This window comes from Mytilus galloprovincialis, chromosome 13, assembly GCF_965363235.1.
Source record: "Mytilus galloprovincialis chromosome 13, xbMytGall1.hap1.1, whole genome shotgun sequence".
Classification (NCBI taxonomy): domain Eukaryota; kingdom Metazoa; phylum Mollusca; class Bivalvia; order Mytilida; family Mytilidae; genus Mytilus; species Mytilus galloprovincialis.
Genome location: NC_134850.1, coordinates 58,400,590 through 58,418,588, shown reverse-complemented (window position 1 = coordinate 58,418,588; position 17,999 = coordinate 58,400,590). Strand labels below are relative to the sequence as shown.

At 32.2% G+C, this 17,999-nt stretch overlaps 1 protein-coding gene across 1 annotated transcript in view; it reads left to right on the top strand.

The window, feature by feature from the left end:
- LOC143056894 (metabotropic glutamate receptor 2-like) overlaps positions 1-17,775 on the top strand; it is a 51,748-nt gene extending 33,973 nt beyond the window's left edge. The window contains exons 6-10 of the mRNA XM_076230068.1: positions 7,326-7,610; positions 7,850-7,955; positions 13,338-13,477; positions 14,560-15,697; positions 17,003-17,775. Of these exons, the coding sequence (XP_076086183.1) occupies positions 7,326-7,610; positions 7,850-7,955; positions 13,338-13,477; positions 14,560-15,697; positions 17,003-17,208 (1,875 nt within the window). The 3' untranslated portion in view covers positions 17,209-17,775. The remainder of the gene's footprint in view (positions 1-7,325; positions 7,611-7,849; positions 7,956-13,337; positions 13,478-14,559; positions 15,698-17,002) is intronic.
- Positions 17,776-17,999: the final 224 nt, after the last annotated feature.

Sequence of the window (17,999 nt, the reverse complement as noted above, 5' to 3'; positions counted from 1 at the left end):
TTCATATTTAATCGAAGGCTACTTGTACCATCCCAGAGACGGTATTGCATGAACTCTAAAAGTTGCAAAACCGGTGCGTTGACAGGAAAACACCTGATTATATACAAACACATAGTTCATATGTAACATGTTGAGATAAACGGGATCTTAAGCATTTGCTAAACAATTTGGTTTCTTGGATATTGTTTTACCATTTGAACAAACATACTTTAAATGAAAAAAATATAAAAATAAATGTCATGGCTCTAACAATACACTTAGTTTTCACGAGCTCCACAATGCTCTGTGTTTGTTAAAAAATGTCACGACCAGTTGATTTTCGACAACACACTCAAAAGATAATTACTTCCTATCAACAATCACTGAATGTTTATTTGTCGACTCAACGTTATACATTCGTAATAAATCTATTTACAAAACGTGCATAAAGGACTTTATATATATATATAAAAAAATGTAGTATGATTGCCAATGAGACAACTCTCTAGAAGAGAATAAATGAAGCAGAAATAAACAGCTATAGGTCATTGAACAGCCTTCAACAAAGAGCAGAGTTTATTATAGATGCATACATTGGTTCAATAATGTTGATAACATTAGAATTACAAGACACTCGCTGATATGACTCTAAGAAACCAAAAGAAACTTTCAGCTGAATATTCATCCAGTAAAATAAAACCATCGGCATGTTAAACATCAAAATATGTACAAATCATCATCATAAATCATCAAGCAAAATGTCTTTTTTAAAAGGTGTTCATAAACTCGTTTTTCAGTTGCTGGATAAAATCAGACCAATGATATATATTATCCTAATATGTGACAGTTTTGAAGTCGGGTGAACTAATATTTTACTTGAGCAACATCATTATATATTCTGTTACTGTATCGTATGCCCCTAAGATCCAAATACAGTACAATTGTGTCGGAAATATGTTGAGACACAGCTAAATTGGTCAATAATTCGTGTAAAAATGACAGTAAATGCTAGACAGTGTCTTGTTTGGTTAATATTCCTCATTATCCTGTTTATGCTGTTTATGTGTCAGGATCAAGTCTTGATCACCTTATATGAGATGACTTTAGTTTAATGACGTGACATGAAACATATATATCATATTGGAGAAATATAAAAAGGCAAATTGCGTCCTGGTATGTACTTATTTTCAAAAACAAAATATCAATGCATAACAAATAAACTCTGAGACGTACGTTAAGTAATGAAAAATTGGCCGTTTTAGGATCTATGTGTAATTTCATTGTTCGTACCCCAAAATGAAAATAACGTCAAGACATTGCTTAAATTTTCATTGTTTTGGACGTTTTTAACCAATCACGACGTTTTGGTGTACACGAAAACAAATATTAATTTTTCTTTTTTTTTATTTTGTTCGGGAATGCAGATTATTTTAATTTAGACCTGACCACTGTGACTTCTGATTATCAGTCGCAATGGCTTCAGTTGACCCTTCGGGATCTTAATCAAAATCAATGAAGAAATAAAATGCATGAGAGTTTGTCTTGAACAGACAACAGCTATTATTACTTTTATACATCCTTGCATTTAAACGTATGAATCTAGCAAATGATTGAAAATAATTTCTGGATGGTCACTGATGAAGAAGTTTTAATAATGCCTTACCAAAAAGGATTCCAACGAATACCACCTAAAGGAAAACCACCGTATAACGCGGAGTGTTTTTTAGTTTTATTATTGCACTTTTATTTACTGGTGGAGAAAAGACAAAGCATCTTTGATATCAACGTGTTTATACGGTTAACGTCTGACTTGGTAGCTCACTGATGTTAAAACAAAATGATTATTGATTATGTCTTTTCGAATCGAAGATTGAAGTAAAAAGATTTAAATCAATCTAGCTTCTGCTGTATTGTCTCTTTGTTTTAGTTTTCTATACGCTTTTTTTGGTACATTGAGTTCTAGGGGATTTCTTTCATCATGTTTCTTTTTTGTACATTTATTTTGTTTTTAATTTGTTGCATGCTACTGTTTCTTGTATTTTATTAGCGTGTGCCTATCTATTTTTCTCTCTCGTTGACATCGAATATATGTGATATTTGAACGTCATTTTTTTTTACTCAAATGGTAGCTATTTCATATAATATATACTAGGATTAGCGATTCCGTTGACTGAACGAACATGTTGATCGACTTACTACGACTTGTTTTACTATCGTCTCACCAGTCATTTAGATCCATAGCTTCTAATTGTCGAATAATTGTCTAAAACTTCTATCTTTTTATATTTCCTGTATCTTTTTATTTGTTTATTGGTAATTAAACGAAAAAAATTATTCGTTATAGTATTTTTTTTCACTTATCATAGTTTCTCTTAACTTAATTTTAGATATTTCATATATGGCAAACCATTTGTAGATATCAAAAAAAGAAGATGTGGTATGAATAATATTGCCAATTGGAAAGCCAACATCGTATAGTCACCTTTAAGAGGTCCTGAAATGACAAATGTCTAATAATTCAAACGAGGAAACTAACGGCCTAATCTATGAACAAAAAATGTACGAAAAACAAATATCTTACAAATCAAAAAACGGCTACCACTCAAGGCCGTAACTACCCTTGAGGCAAGTGAGGCAATTGCCTCACTAAAATTTCGACACTAATTTTTTTTTAAACATATATATAAATATAATAATCGTTTGTTGTTCTGTCTCAACCTTAATTTCTATAACTTGTCATCACTCCTTTTAAACTATTCTTCCTGAATATAACTCAGCATCTCAACGGGTGATGTTTCTCGATTACATTAACCTAGTAACGATAATCATCATGGATCTCTGGTTAAAAACAGGCTCTTGCAGAAAAAGGAAAAGTGACACTGAAGGTAAAGAAGGAATAATTCTAATAAACTAGTTTTTTTTTTGTGAACAGAATCTGAGTATTGCATATAACTTCATTAGAACAATCCAAAAACGATAAGTAAACTGACAAATCAAGTACTGGTCTTCGGAAAGGGGCAGTCCTGTCTGCGTATTCATTTCTCCGTTTCACCAACTTTTGACAAATCAAGTACTGGGCATCGCAAGGGGACAGTCCTGTCTGCATATTCATTTCATGAACTTTAATCTTTCTCTTTACAGATAAATAAAATATAAATAATATGAAACATGCATGGATTAGTTTTTATCCATGTTTCTTTAACCTTAAAAATTGAAAGAATATCCCATATTCCAGTTTGATATTATTGAGGAATGGTAGAACCTTTAACACAGGATTTTGTCTTTACTTATTCGGGACTACGGAATTTCGTTTCTTTATATTCGGGGTTTCGGAATCGAACACCCCAACCCCCAACCCTAAATTTATAGATTCTGGAACTAAAATACCACCAACTATTTCCAGAAATAATTTGAAATTACGGACCTACATGTAAACGTCAAAAACTCCATTTCAATTCCCCTGTACCCATATCATATATACTTACTCTAGATAGAATCATATACATATATCTTATCTCATTATATAGTTTGTCTACTCTTTGTCAGCGTAAAAGCGAGTTTAATATGTTGTAACTGCGACTGTATGGTGGTGCTTACAGGAAAGCTTAATTTCCTTTTGCAAACAAAACTGTTACTACCGATGCTGCTGCCGAATTGTTGATGGAGAAGGAATTGGAAGAAGACATTGATCATTGTGTTGATGATGGTGATGATAATGTGCTACCTTTAGAAACACTGACTACCCTGAAACGACTGAAAACTTGGAAAAGAGCATGCATGAGTGGCGAGAGATTGTGTGGTCTTGCCATGCTCCCTTCATCGCGATAAGGATATCAGCAGACCAAATTATGATTCTGAAACGATTTGACTGAACCGGCCATAGCAAACTCTGACTGAATCGATTTTCGTTCTATGTTCTGGCAGCAGACTCAAATCAGTGATATTTGGATGATTATCTAACACATAAATTAAATAAAGTTGTTAAAAATTTGGTGTAAGTAAAAGTCTTAAAATATGAAAAATTTATATAAAAAGTGTCCAAATTCAAATCATTATGAAACTCTCTAAAAATGCCTAGAATGCAGGATTTTGCACCATTCATTTCATACCCTCCAAAAAAAAATTTCGCCTCGCTTCGCTCGGCTCAATTATTTTGCCTCACTAAAATAAGATGCCTAGTTACGGCCTTGCCACTGATTTACAGGCTCCTGACTTTGGACAGGCGCATACATTTAGAATGTTGCGGTGTTAAACATGCAATCGGGACCCCAAGCCTTCTCGTAATCTGGGACAGTCGTGTAACAGTACATCATAAGAACGCACAAAAAAAAATAGTTTTTAGTTCCTTTTTTCTTTGTACGATTCTGATATAAAAATTGTATCTATATTCAGCTCTCAATGTGTAGCACAATTTATCTTCTATCTCCGACAAATATATCGAAACATACTGATCAGTCTATAAATCATTTACAGTCGTTATAAATGATGTGTCTTGTCATTATATGTGTTCACATGGTACACAGAGCTAAATAATACAAAAAGTAAGCGGTTCTTGTTTATTTCATACAAGCAATACAAACTACTATAAACATAAACCAGTTAAACTGTTTACTAAGGACATAACACTGTGTTATTGATACGTGTTGTGTCCTTTTTATTAACGAACTTTTTCGTGTTTATTGAACAATTTGAAGTTCATTGTTAACGTTTCTGTACAATGTAATTAATAAGTCCGAGATGATTCCGATGTACGATGAATGAATAATAATTGAATGCTTTAACTGGATCAAAGATAACCATTTGAACTCAGAACTCTTGAGTAAACATAAACATTTAACTTTTACTTCGAAATATATAATTAGTTTCTCTCATTGTTTTTTATTTGTTTTTGTATTTTATTGCTCCTGGTATTTTATTTCTTGTGCGAGTCCATTCTATGTCGTTACCTGATGTTTGAATGTCAAATCAAATTCAGATTTTTTTTTTATTTTGTATTCTTTGCCAAAATGGTCCTTTTTTTATATTACTTAGATAAGTAATTCTGTTGATTAAAATATAATTGTCTAATCAATACGACTTCTTTTTACTATTGCCTCATCTGTCATTTAGAACTTTCATGGCATCTGGTTTTCGTATATTTGTCTAAAATCTTTTCTTTTTATTTTTCCTGTAATGATATAATTATTTATATATTGTTTATCATGGTAATTAAAGACAATTCGATATTTAATCTATTTTGATAAATATTATGTTTCTCACTAATCATGGTTTCACTAAAATTAATTCTAGATATTTCATGTGTGTCAAACTTTGAACAAACCTGTTATTCGCCGTAACTGTTAGTTAGTGTTTTTTTCAAATCTGCTATTTGTTTGCTTGCTTTTCTCCATGGTATAAGATTCAGATACCAATATTTTATCTATATTTTGTTCTCTTTATCTAGCACAATTTATCTTCCATCTCCGACGTTTAGATCGAAACATACTTATCAGTCTATAAATCATTTTCAGTACTAGCAAATGATTTGTCTTGTCATTATATGTGTTGACAAAGTAAACAGTACTAAATGAGTAAAGAAGTACGCGATGCTCATATTTGTCATTAAAGCAATACAAACTACTATCAACATTAACCAGTTATACTGTTCACCAAGGACATAACACTGTTTTATTGATGTGTTGTGTCCCTTTTATTAACGGACTGTATTATGTCTATTGACGATTCAATGTTCCTCATTAGTGTTTCTGTACAATGTAATTAATAAGTCCAAGACGATTCCGGTGTACGATAAATGAATAATAATCGAATGCTTTAACTGGATGATAACCATTTGAATAATCAGAACTCTTGAGCAAGCATACATATTTAATTTTTACTTCGAAATATATTTAATTTCTGCACATTAGGTTTTTTTGCCTGTTATCGCTCCTGGTATTTTATTTCGTGTGCGGATCCATCCAATTTCGTTATCTGATGTTTGAATGTCAAATCAAATTCTGATGTTTTTTGTTTTGTATTTTTTGACAAAAATCGTCCTTTTTATAATACTTAGATAGTGATTCTGTTGATTAAAATATGAGTGTCTAATCAATACGATTTTATTTACTATTGTCTCATCTGTCATTTAGAACTATCATGGGTCCTGGTTTTTGAATACTTGCCTAAAATCTCCTTCTTTTTATATTTCATGTAATGATATATTTATATTGTTTATCATTGTTATTAAAGACAATTCATTAATTAATCTCTTTTGATAAATATTATGTATTCTCACCAATCATGGTTTCACTAAAATTATAAATACTTTATATCTGTCAAACTTTGAACCAACCTGTTCTTCGTCTCAACTGTTAGTCTTTTTTTTTCAATCTACTATTTGGTTGTTTGCTTTGTGTCCATGGTATAATATTCTAATACCAATATTTTATCTATATTTTGCTCTCATAACGCAGCACCATGTGTCTTCCATCTCCGACAATTATATTGAAACATACCTATCAGTCTATAAGTCATTTTCAGTATTAGCAAATGATTTGTCTTGTCATTATATGTGTTGGCAAAGTAAACAGAACTAAATGAGTAAAGAAGTACGCGATGATCATATGTTTTTCATTCAAGCAATACTAACTACTATAACCATAAACCAGTTAAACTGTTTACTAAGGACATAACACTGTTTTATCGATATGTGTTGTGTCATTTTTATTAATGAACTTTGTCTTGTATATTGACAATTCGTAGTTCCTCGTTAATGATTCTGTACAATGTAATTAATAAGTCCAGGACGTTACCGATGTACGACGAATGAATAATAATAGAATTCGTCTTTAACTGGATAATAACCATTGGAATTATCAAAATTCATGATACGTTTTCATGGTAAACATTTACAATTCATTTTAGCCTCGAAAGATGTTTTAGCAGAAAATACACCCTCGCTTTCAGATCGTTGGAGAATGCATCCCAAACTACAGTTTTTACAATTTTGAAAAGAGTAAAAAATAAATTACAATATAAGTCAACCACATCTGATAAAATAAAACCCGTGCATTAGAACTTGAGACGTTATATCTGTTTTTTATATAGCATACTGCTTACGTTTTTGAAGTGAGAAAAGGTTTTCTTCAAGGGGCTACTTCATAGAGTATCAGACGAGTTTATGATTCTTTGTAATGGGTTGATTTATATTTTCAACAACAATAATTTTTTTAGCTTACATGTATAGACCTTTGATAGAATAATGAATTCTAGGAAAGTCTAATACATCTGCCAGCAACAAGAAGTACTTTTTTAATAAAAGAAATGTCTTTTTCCCATTTATCTTTTTATATATTTTCTTTTAATAGGTTGAAGGTGCTATTACAACTCAGCCATTAGCATACGAAGTAAAAGGATTTAAAGATTATTTCTTAAAGTTAAAACCAGGCAGCAATCATCGGAATCCTTGGTTTATAGAATACTGGGAGCAACAATTCAAATGCAAATATCGAGGTAGTCCCTGGACACCTTATAACGAGAACTTTATAAAGGACTGCACAGGAAACGAGTCGTTTGATCTAGACACATTTGACATGGAGGCTCAATTACAGTTTGTCAGCGATGCTGTTCTGGCGTTTGCACATGCAATCAAGGTATACGTTATCACATACTGTAAACCAACTTATTTTCGCAAATAATTTATTTCGCAGTTAACCCTTTCTAGTCAACTTCGGTACTATTTAATTTCTCAATTTTCTAATGTATACACTGGACATTTCGGTGGGACAATTCATATGTATATGTATCAACTTACGCGTATAATATTCAATATCGAGTAAAAATTGATAAAAAAACCAAAGATTGTAATAAGTTAATGCTTTGATACTTTTAGAATATGCACCGAACACTCTGTCCAAATACCAAAGGATTGTGCGATGCTATGAATCCGATAGATGGTGAAACATTGAAAAAGTTTCTTTTAGAAGTGCAATTCAAAGGTACGGTAAAATTGTAGAATATAATAATTTTAAACTTCGTAACTCAGAAAAGAAAATGTTATACTCCAAATTCACTTTGACACGTTGAAGTCTTTAGACAGATACAAGAATAAACATAAGCTTACTTCAATCAACAGCTTAGCAACACAATAACCACAAACCATGACAAACACAAAACCATTAAAGTAGAGCAGACATCTTGACTGCTCTGTTGCTCAATTTAAGAGGATCTAAACAGCCAAGCATGATGACTTTATATTTAACAGACATTATGAACAGCTGATCTGTCGGTCAATAATATTTTAGATGATGCAAACAATTTTCCCTTAGCAAAAGACGAGGGGGAAGGGATCCCGAAATCCCGGGCTTAAAAACATGAAATCCCGCGGTCCCGAATTTAAAGTAATTTAAATCCCGACATCACGAAATTCGAAAAAAAAGAATTCCCGGATCCCGAAAAGATTAATCCCGAAAGGATCAATCCCGAAAGGATCAATCTCGAAATCCCGAGCTTAAAAACACCCGATCCCGACGTCCCGGAAAAGGACCTGTACCTCACTCCCCATCATAGACGTGTTTTGATTTTTTATTAACCGTTAAAGAAAAAAATATTGATGTATTGATGTAGCGTTATACTCAATTCCTTAAAATTGTATTATAAACCGAAACAAAACTAGTGTACTCATTATGCAATATTTACTGAGTCACGTTGGTTACAAAAAGGTATTACAAACTTAGCCTTATATGAAGGATACAGCTATCATAAGATGTAAAGGTATGCTTAATAGAAACTAGCATCGGCTAAGAATTATCTGGAGTTCCCTTTGATACATTATAATTGTAGCAAAATATAAGAATCAGTTGATCTTGTTGGCTGTCAAAGCAAATGTAAGTAACGATTATCAGGTAAAACACATAATTATATTCATTTCAATTGGTTCAAAAGCCTTGAGTAAGATTAATCGATAATATATTTATGCCTATGCATATTGTACAAAAATTCTTCTGTTGTAACTTTGATTCATGAAGCTACTCCTGAAACGTTCATTGTTGGGCTTGACATTTATGTAAACAGCATATCTTCTTTTGATATCAGTATGCATTATGTCGTGATGGAACTGAGATTGCTTCATATCTCTTGTTCAAACATTTGTCCTCCAGAAATTTTATTTATAATAGACATTGTCAGAACTGAAATGCTGCGTGGTGAAACATCAAAAGTGATCTTGGTATTGATATTAGGTCATTCGAGATTCAATGAATTGTATAACATGACATAGTTTCATATACTGGTGAATAAACTCATCATAGATACCAAGATTAAAATTGTATACACCAGACGTGAGTCTCGTCTACAAAAGATTCATTCGTGATGCTCAAATAAAAGAAAGTTAAAAGGGCCAAATAAAGTACGAAGTTGAAAGGCAAAATTACAAAAGTTTTGTAAAATACAACTATGGTAATATATTCCTGATGTAGAAAATCCTAAGTATTTAAAAAAAATCCAAAGTTTTATAAAAGGTTAATTTATAAGTATGAACATTTGTCATTGAGTGGAAATTCATGAACTGACGACTGGTCTGTTGATACTTTCTTGGAGAAACTTCTACCAGCTGCAAACGTTAAACTATGTATTTTATCAACAATTTGAACACTTTACCTTGGATTCTACTGCCTTATATTTTTATGTCTGGGCTTCATCGTGATTTTCGTGAACAATTGCTACTAGTAAACAAATTGTGTAATCATAACTAATTTTTAAAGGGATTTCACAACATAGGGACTTGGGTTACACTTAACATAAGAAAAAGTCTAAACAATATTTATTAATCAAGTCCACCATATTCTTATATTGTTTGGAATGAAATTATAAATATTTTGTATACCACTATTTGGACAATTTTTTTATATCCGAAATATGTTGATTTACTTGAATTTTAGATTAGAGGTAGACAATGTAAGACCAATACAATGAAAGAAAATAATCTTGCAAAATTTAAAAAAAAAATTGCAATAAATGATTTTGCAAAACTAATAAAACTACAATAATAATAACTAGAGGCTCTAAAGAGCCTGTGTCGCTCACCTTGGTTTTTGTGAATATTAAACAAAGGACGTAGATGGATTCATGACAAAATTGTGTTTTGGTGATGGTGATGTGTTTGTTCATCTTACTTTACTGAACATTCTAACTGCTTACAATTATCTCTATCTATAATTAACTTGGCTTAGTAGTTTCAGAGAAGATTTTTGTAAAACCCAACAACAGGTTGTCCGATTCACCTGAAAAATTCAGGGCAGATAGATCTGGACCTGATGAACATTTACCCCATGTCAGATTTGGTTTTTGAGTTATAAGCCAAAAACTGAATTTTACCCCTATGTTCTACTTTTAGCCATGGCGGCCATCATGGTAAGTTGACCGGGTCACGCCACACATTTTTAAAACTAAATACCCAAATGATGATTGTGGCCAAGTTTGGTTTAATTTGGCCACGTATCAGAGGAGAAGATTTTTGTAAAAGATAACGACGACGGACGCAGGACGACGGACGACGACGGACGACGACGGACGCCGGACGCCAAGTGATGAGAAAAGCTCACTTGGCCCTTCGGCCAAGTGAGCTTTTCTCATCACTTTTTGGCCATTTCCGTCATGTTAACTTATTTGTAAATCTTACTTTGCTGAACATTATTGCTGTTTACAGTTTATCTCTATCTATAATAATATTCAAGATAATAACCAAAAACAGCAAAATTTCCTTAAAATTACCAATTTAGGGGCAGCAACCCAACAACTGGTTGTCTGATTCATCTGAAAATTTCAGGGCAGATAGATCTTGACCTGATGAACATTTTTACCCCATGTCAGATTTGCTCTAAATGCTTTGGTTTTTGAGTTATAAGCCAAAAACTGCATTTTACCCCTATGTTCTATTTTTAGCCGTGGCGGCCATCTTGGTTGGTTGGCGGGGTCACGCCACACAATTTCTAAACTAGATACCCCAATGATGATTATGGCCAAGTTTGGATTAATTTGGCCCAGCAGTTTCAGAGGAGAAGATTTTTGTAAAAGATAACTAAGATCTACAAAAAATGGTTAAAAATTGACTATAAAGGGCAATAACTCTTAAAGGGGTCATTTGACCATTTCCGTCATGTTAACTTATTTGTAAATCTTACTTTGCTGAACATTATTGCTGTTTACAGTTTATCTCTATCTATAATAATATTCAAGATAATAACCAAAAACAGCAAAATTTCCTTAAAATTACCAATTTAGGGGCAGCAACCCAACAACTGGTTGTCTGATTCATCTGAAAATTTCAGGGCAGATAGATCTTGACCTGATGAACATTTTTACCCCCATGTCAGATTTGCTCTAAATGCTTTGGTTTTTGAGTTATAAGCCAAAAACTGCATTTTACCCCTATGTTCTATTTTTAGCCGTGGCGGCCATCTTGGTTGGTTGGCGGGGTCACGCCACACAATTTCTAAACTAGATACCCCAATGATGATTATGGCCAAGTTTGGATTAATTTGGCCCAACAGTTTCAGAGGAGAAGATTTTTGTAAAAATTAACGACGACGGACGCAGGACGACGGACGACGACGGACGACGACGGACCCGGACGCCAAGTGATGAGAAAAGCTCACTTGGCCCTTCGGGCCAGGTGAGCTAAAAAAGGCTATTTGCAATTGCTAAAACAAAAAAAAAAGACAAATGAAAGAATTGTTATCAAAATGGTGTTTTGGATTTTGTTTAATTGAAGGTTACATTCTGTGAGATTGCTTAAGGATGTACTTAGGTGAGGTTTTGGAATTTGTGTCAAATATTCGGACTCCTTGGTGTTTTTCCATACAATACAAGGTAAAATATTTTGCCCCATAACACCCATTTATTTTTTCATATAAGACTTAATATCTCATGAAACGTCATTTAACAAAATTTTAGAAGATCCTTGATTTTCTTTTTGTTTTGAGACCCAAATACTACCAATGCAAATATAAGGTAAAAGTCCGAGTCAGCCTTTTCCCGCCATATTTTAAATTTCAAATATCTCGAAAAGGAGGTCCATGACCTATCAATATTTTTAGCTTATTTTTATCCTTAACATATGCTCTACCGGCTTATAGTATCAATTTTAATTTTTTGATTTATTCATTTTCACCTAACCTCACCTAAGTACATCCTTAAAGTGCAGTAACAAAAATAAAATTTCATCCATTATTTTTATCAAGTTGGTGAATCATTGATTACAACCAACAAGTCGACGTTGACAGTATTGGTTGTCTTTTTTGTGGAAAATATTATCCTTTTAAAGTTTAATCCTTGCTGTATATAGAATCAGGATCAGATATTTAATAAGCACAATCAAACAAGGTTTCTTATATCATAATCCAGATTTTATCTGAGTCGTTTATGTTTCATATATCAAGCAAAAAGATGTTATGACTAAAACATTGATCAAAATAAATAAATAAATAGTTAAAAATAATGAAGAAAGTAGTGTTTCCCTATTTCTAAAATGACATGCGATCATTATAGAAATGTATCTAATATGTATCAGTTTGATAGCTTGATAATATCGTCTTCGGAAAGCCAATAAGTGATTTTATTAGCATCACAGATCGCTTAGGGTGATCAAACATCATAAGTCGAAGAATTACAAACTACAACATAACCAGAAGTAAAATATTGATCTAAATTTTGTTAATTTTTTTCCCGTAACTTTTTCTTATATTTCTTACAAAATCGTTTTTACAATGTATATCCATTAATGAAGTATATCACAATAGAACTGAATTAATCATCATTATTAAAGATAAAAGCCCTCAATTCAACCTTATGATTTAATACTAGTAAAATGCTTTTAAAATAAAATTAATGTAAAAATCGTAACCGCACCATAGCACTGTTAACCAATGTTTCGTACTACCGTTTTAAACGAAGATCAATTGAAATAAACATATCTACACAATATCAAACATGTGAACTTCGGAAAAACAATGTACAATTCGATAATAAATTCGATAATAAATAAAAGACTGTCGTACAAGTGAGAGGTTTAGCGCTATAAAACCAGGTTCAATCCACCATTTTCTACATTTTAAAATGCCTGAACCAAGTAAGGAATATGACTGATGTTTTCCATTCGTTTGATGTGTTTTGTCATTTGATTTTGCCATTTGATTAGGGACTTTACTATTGAGTTTTCCTCGGAATTCAGTATTTTTGTGATTTTACCTTTTATATACTTTGACCTAAAATGGTTTACTTTTACAAATTATGATTTGGATAGAGAGTTGTCTCATTGGCACTCATACCACATCTTCTTCTATCTATAACTATAAGAAATAAAACTTTATTGATATTTTTAGATTTGTCCGGTGATGATTTTCAGTTTCTGCCTAATGGAGATGGTCCTGCTCGATATCGAATCCTTAATTTCCATCAAAAAGAAAAAGGTGAATATGAATGGAGTACAGTTGGATATTTCAAAAATGGAAATCTTACTGAGGTTTGTAAAATCACTTTTCTAATTGGAACGCGATGAATATTACTGAAGTTTATTTTAGAATGTAATGGTTAATAGCAGAATGTCAATGTCATACGATGAGTTTATTTATCATGTACAGCTTCCTTGATACTGAATAATATACTTTGTATTAAAACTGTTCATATAATATAAATAGGATAAGTTTGATGGAAATAGTACCGGAAAAAAAACTGTCATAAAAATTTAACAAGGAGAACCAGTATTGTTTACCATTGATAGCTGTAATAGTTTTTTTTTCTGTGTTGATGAATTATTGATATAAATATGTGTTTAAATAGTCTCTCGTAATTCTTTTAAGACCAAGGAGCAGTAAATTGGCTATGTCACAAATTTTGGTAACATCTTACATACAATTTCTGCTCTTTGAGTTATATCTGAAAATCGAATAAATAATGCATTTATCTATTTTAAAAGAAGCCAATCTGCAAAATCAAGAAATTCTGAGATTTTCTATAAACTATTTCATTATATCTGACTATATGCGGTATTGCTCTTTGTTAAGGTGACCTATAATTGTTAATTTCTGTGTCATTTTTGGTCTTTTGTCATGTTTGTGGAGAGTTGTCTCATTTGCAATTATGCTCCATCTTATTTTTATTTTTAACCACGTGTGCAGTGTTAAATGTTTATAGTTGTTTCTCCGATAACATTCAAGTATCTATGTAATTATTTTTTTGTTCCACGGTGTTACGTTCTTGTCCATTCGTTTTTGATGCGTTTTGTTATTACATTTTGCCATGTGATTATGGACTTTTCGAATTGATTTTCCTCTAAGTTCAGTATTGTTGTGATTTTACTTTTTACATTTCAGTTTTGCAAATATTTTGAAACTGCTCTCGAAAATTATTAATTGCACTCCATATAGTATTCTTATCTGAATATTTTTGTGACGGAATCTTTGCTTCAATAATCTATTAACACACTGTTAATTACATTTGAAGGTTATGAATTTAATCGAGTCATTAAAAACTTATTTATGATAAAATGATTGTTTCATAAATGGCTCGATTTTAAAAAAAAATAATTTCTTTTCATATGAACAGATGCAAAACTTAACGTACAGACTTGACGAACCGATACATCCACCATCTGTTTGTAGTCATCCATGTGGACCAGGGGAGGCAACTCAACTTGTTGAAGGTGACTCGTGTTGCTGGACATGCATGAAATGTCATACTTATCAATACATGCCATCGAAATCTGAATGTGTCACGTGTCCTATGGGTACAATACCCATAGCCGATAAATCTTATTGTCAACCAATTCCACAGAAATTTCTTGACTATGGGGACGCGTTAAGTTTTGCTGCCATGATTGTTGCAACACTTGGATTAGCAGCAACGTCTACCGCCATGATTACGTTCCTTAGATACAGTGCTACACCCATCGTAAAAGCATCAGGAAGAGAGCTGAGTTTTGTTCTTCTAGTTGGAATTTTTCTGTGTTATTCGATGACCTTTATACTTGTTTCAAAACCAACTGAAATTTCGTGTGGAGCACAGAAATTTGGAATTGGACTATGTTTTTCGATTGTGTATTCTGCAATATTGACTAAAACAAACAGAATTTATAGAATCTTCAAAGCAGGGAAAAGAACAACAAAACGTCCTAAATTTATTAGCCCTAAATCACAACTTGTGATTTGTGGTTCCCTGGTTGCAGTTCAAAATGCAGTGGGTATAGTGTGGGTTCTGCTGCGGCCACCAAAAGTTATATCCTATTATGCCAATCGTGATGACCATCAGTTAGTGTGTAATGACGCCGTGGAGGCGTGGTATATGGTGGGATTTACCTATCCAATATTTTTGATTATTGTGTGTACTTTCTTTGCATTTTTGACACGTAACATACCAGAAGCATTCAATGAATCAAAACATATAGGATTGACTATGTATACAACGTGTATTATATGGTTAGCATTTGTGCCAATATTCTTTAGTACTGCAGACGAAATAGACATCCGAATAGCCACCATGTCGTTTGCTATAAGCCTTAGTGCCACCGTAGCTTTAGCATGTATGTTCGCGCCAAAATCATACATTATCATATTTCATGCAGAAAGAAACGTCCGACAATCTTTAATGGCAGCCAAGCCGGTAATGTCTGGCCCTGTTGTACAGAATAATTATAGAGCTACAAAATGTAACATTCGTATCGACACAGATTCAAAGTCATACCAAGGTAAAATTACATGTAGTACAGATTCGCAATTCCAACGTTTTGCAAAAGTGAAGATCCCTTTCTGTATGGTTTTCCTCCTGTCCTCTTAGTATCACCCAAAACACCTACCCTATTTTCCCGACATAGGAAACATATATGTTTGTGTTTGGTCTAAGTAAAGAGCTTTGTTAAATAAAACAGATCAGAAGAAAACATATTTACATTGACCATTTTCTCCAATTATAATGTCAATTAATTAAAAACTAATTGTTAAAGGTTGCACTTTGTAAATACAGCTCATTCACAAACCACGCCTCTTTTAAGATATAATATTTTCATAAATATTTTGTTTTGTTTAACTATTGGTAACGAGATATGATCGCCATGTTACATCCGAAAAAGACTTTACTTTGGAACTTTACCTGTAGAAATACTGTTCGACAGCGGACACATTGAATTCGCAAAAAGTCTCAAAGTGAAGGGAATGGTAATATATATTTTTTGTATAAGTTTAAACTCTTTGAAGTCCCACCCATGATAATGTTGATATATGACGCACTATATCCCATATTTTTATCTCTGGAAAAATAGTAGTGCATATGAACTTAGCATTCCAAAGTCGAATTTGTTACGAAACATTTTAGTAAAAGATACACAGTTCCTGTGGGAAATGGTGCATTGTCTATATTTACAGAAGAGCAACCTACATCGTATATAATACAATTTACTAAACTTTCTCGGTGGTTTGGTGGTAGCATCCAAAGCTGGAATGCTGAGTTTGTTAGTGCATTAAAAAGGGGATAACTTTAAGGAAAATAAGGAATTATACAAATTTACAGGCAGGAGATCACATTTCGAACTACTTGCACAAGACGAATAAAAGTGGAATAAAACTGGTTTAAACGATAGTCATTTTACCTTCTCTATCAGCATCTTTTCGTACTTAACTTCAATTGTGATTATTGCGTGCCGTTGGTTTTACTGTATGTCACCTATAGCCACGAGTGTACAGTTAAATTAAATGGATAGAGCTTTTGCAATTACTGACAGTATGCTCACTTTGAGATATATTTTTTTATAAAAAAATCACAAAATATAAAACATTTCTTAGTTTTGTAGCGTTCTAAAAAATACATTTGGGGTAAATTCAATGGAGCACAAAAAACACTTAACCATCCCTATAAACATCAAAATAACAATAGTGTAACCAAACAGAAACAGAAAAGGATGGAAAAATGAGTTTAAGTCATAACTTTTGAAATGTATTGATTTACTGAAGTAGGTATATAAGATAACTGTTTTTTTAACTGATTTTTCTATTTGCAGGTTCCGATATGGAACTTACTCATAGACTAAGAACTTCCGGTTCCTGCAATAGCTTGTGTAGTAGATCAACTAATCTGACGCAAGCCAATGGGATTAGTATAAGTACGCAGACACTAAACTGTCCTGTCAGACACAAATATGAGAATAGGGAACCAGAACAAGATCAGGCAAAAGAAACAGAACCAGACCAGGATGTCCAGTTATGAATCAGAATTAAAACCAAAAATATTTTTGTATGTTTGATTTGATTTTTGAACTTTTTGTCCATCATTTCCACAATTACGAGATTGTTGTTTCTGCATTATTTATTGACCTGAACCAGTGGTACGCTGCATATTTGTATAATTAACTTATTTCATATGAAGGAAAATTGCTTTCGTCAAACACGTTGGTATATTTTATGTAATTTTGTTTAGAAACGGGACTAAAAGTTAAAAACAAATACAACATTTGATAAAAGAGAAAAATGTACATGAAAGGCAAACTCTAAAACAATATACATGGTTATCTTATTATTTTAAGGAAAATACGTGTGTTTCTGAAAAAGTAAAACGGTCCATTTGCATAAATAATAAACTATTTAGTTAACATGTAATAATTAACGGTACTCCTATATTTATTTAGGTAATTCGGGTACTTTTAAGTCAAACAATTGCAAAATATTTGAATAAAAAGCAAGGTATATCCAAAAATCATGTCATTATCTTATAAATGAAAAAGAATTCCTTGTTATGCTCAATTATGTATGTTTTATAATAAATGAAAATATTGTAAAAAAAGCTTGTTTGTGTGATGTTATTTACAAAGAATCACGAGGTGGTTAGTAATTGTCTTAATGACATTTTGTTTTATAGTTCTTTCATTTGTCTTTGTTCTATTATTAATATTACGTTTGCTGTTGAATGGTTTTATGTGATATCTGTTTGACGTGGCTCGGTACTTATACATCTCGTCAATGTGTTTGTATTGTCTTTCATTTTTTGGTGGCGTATTTTGT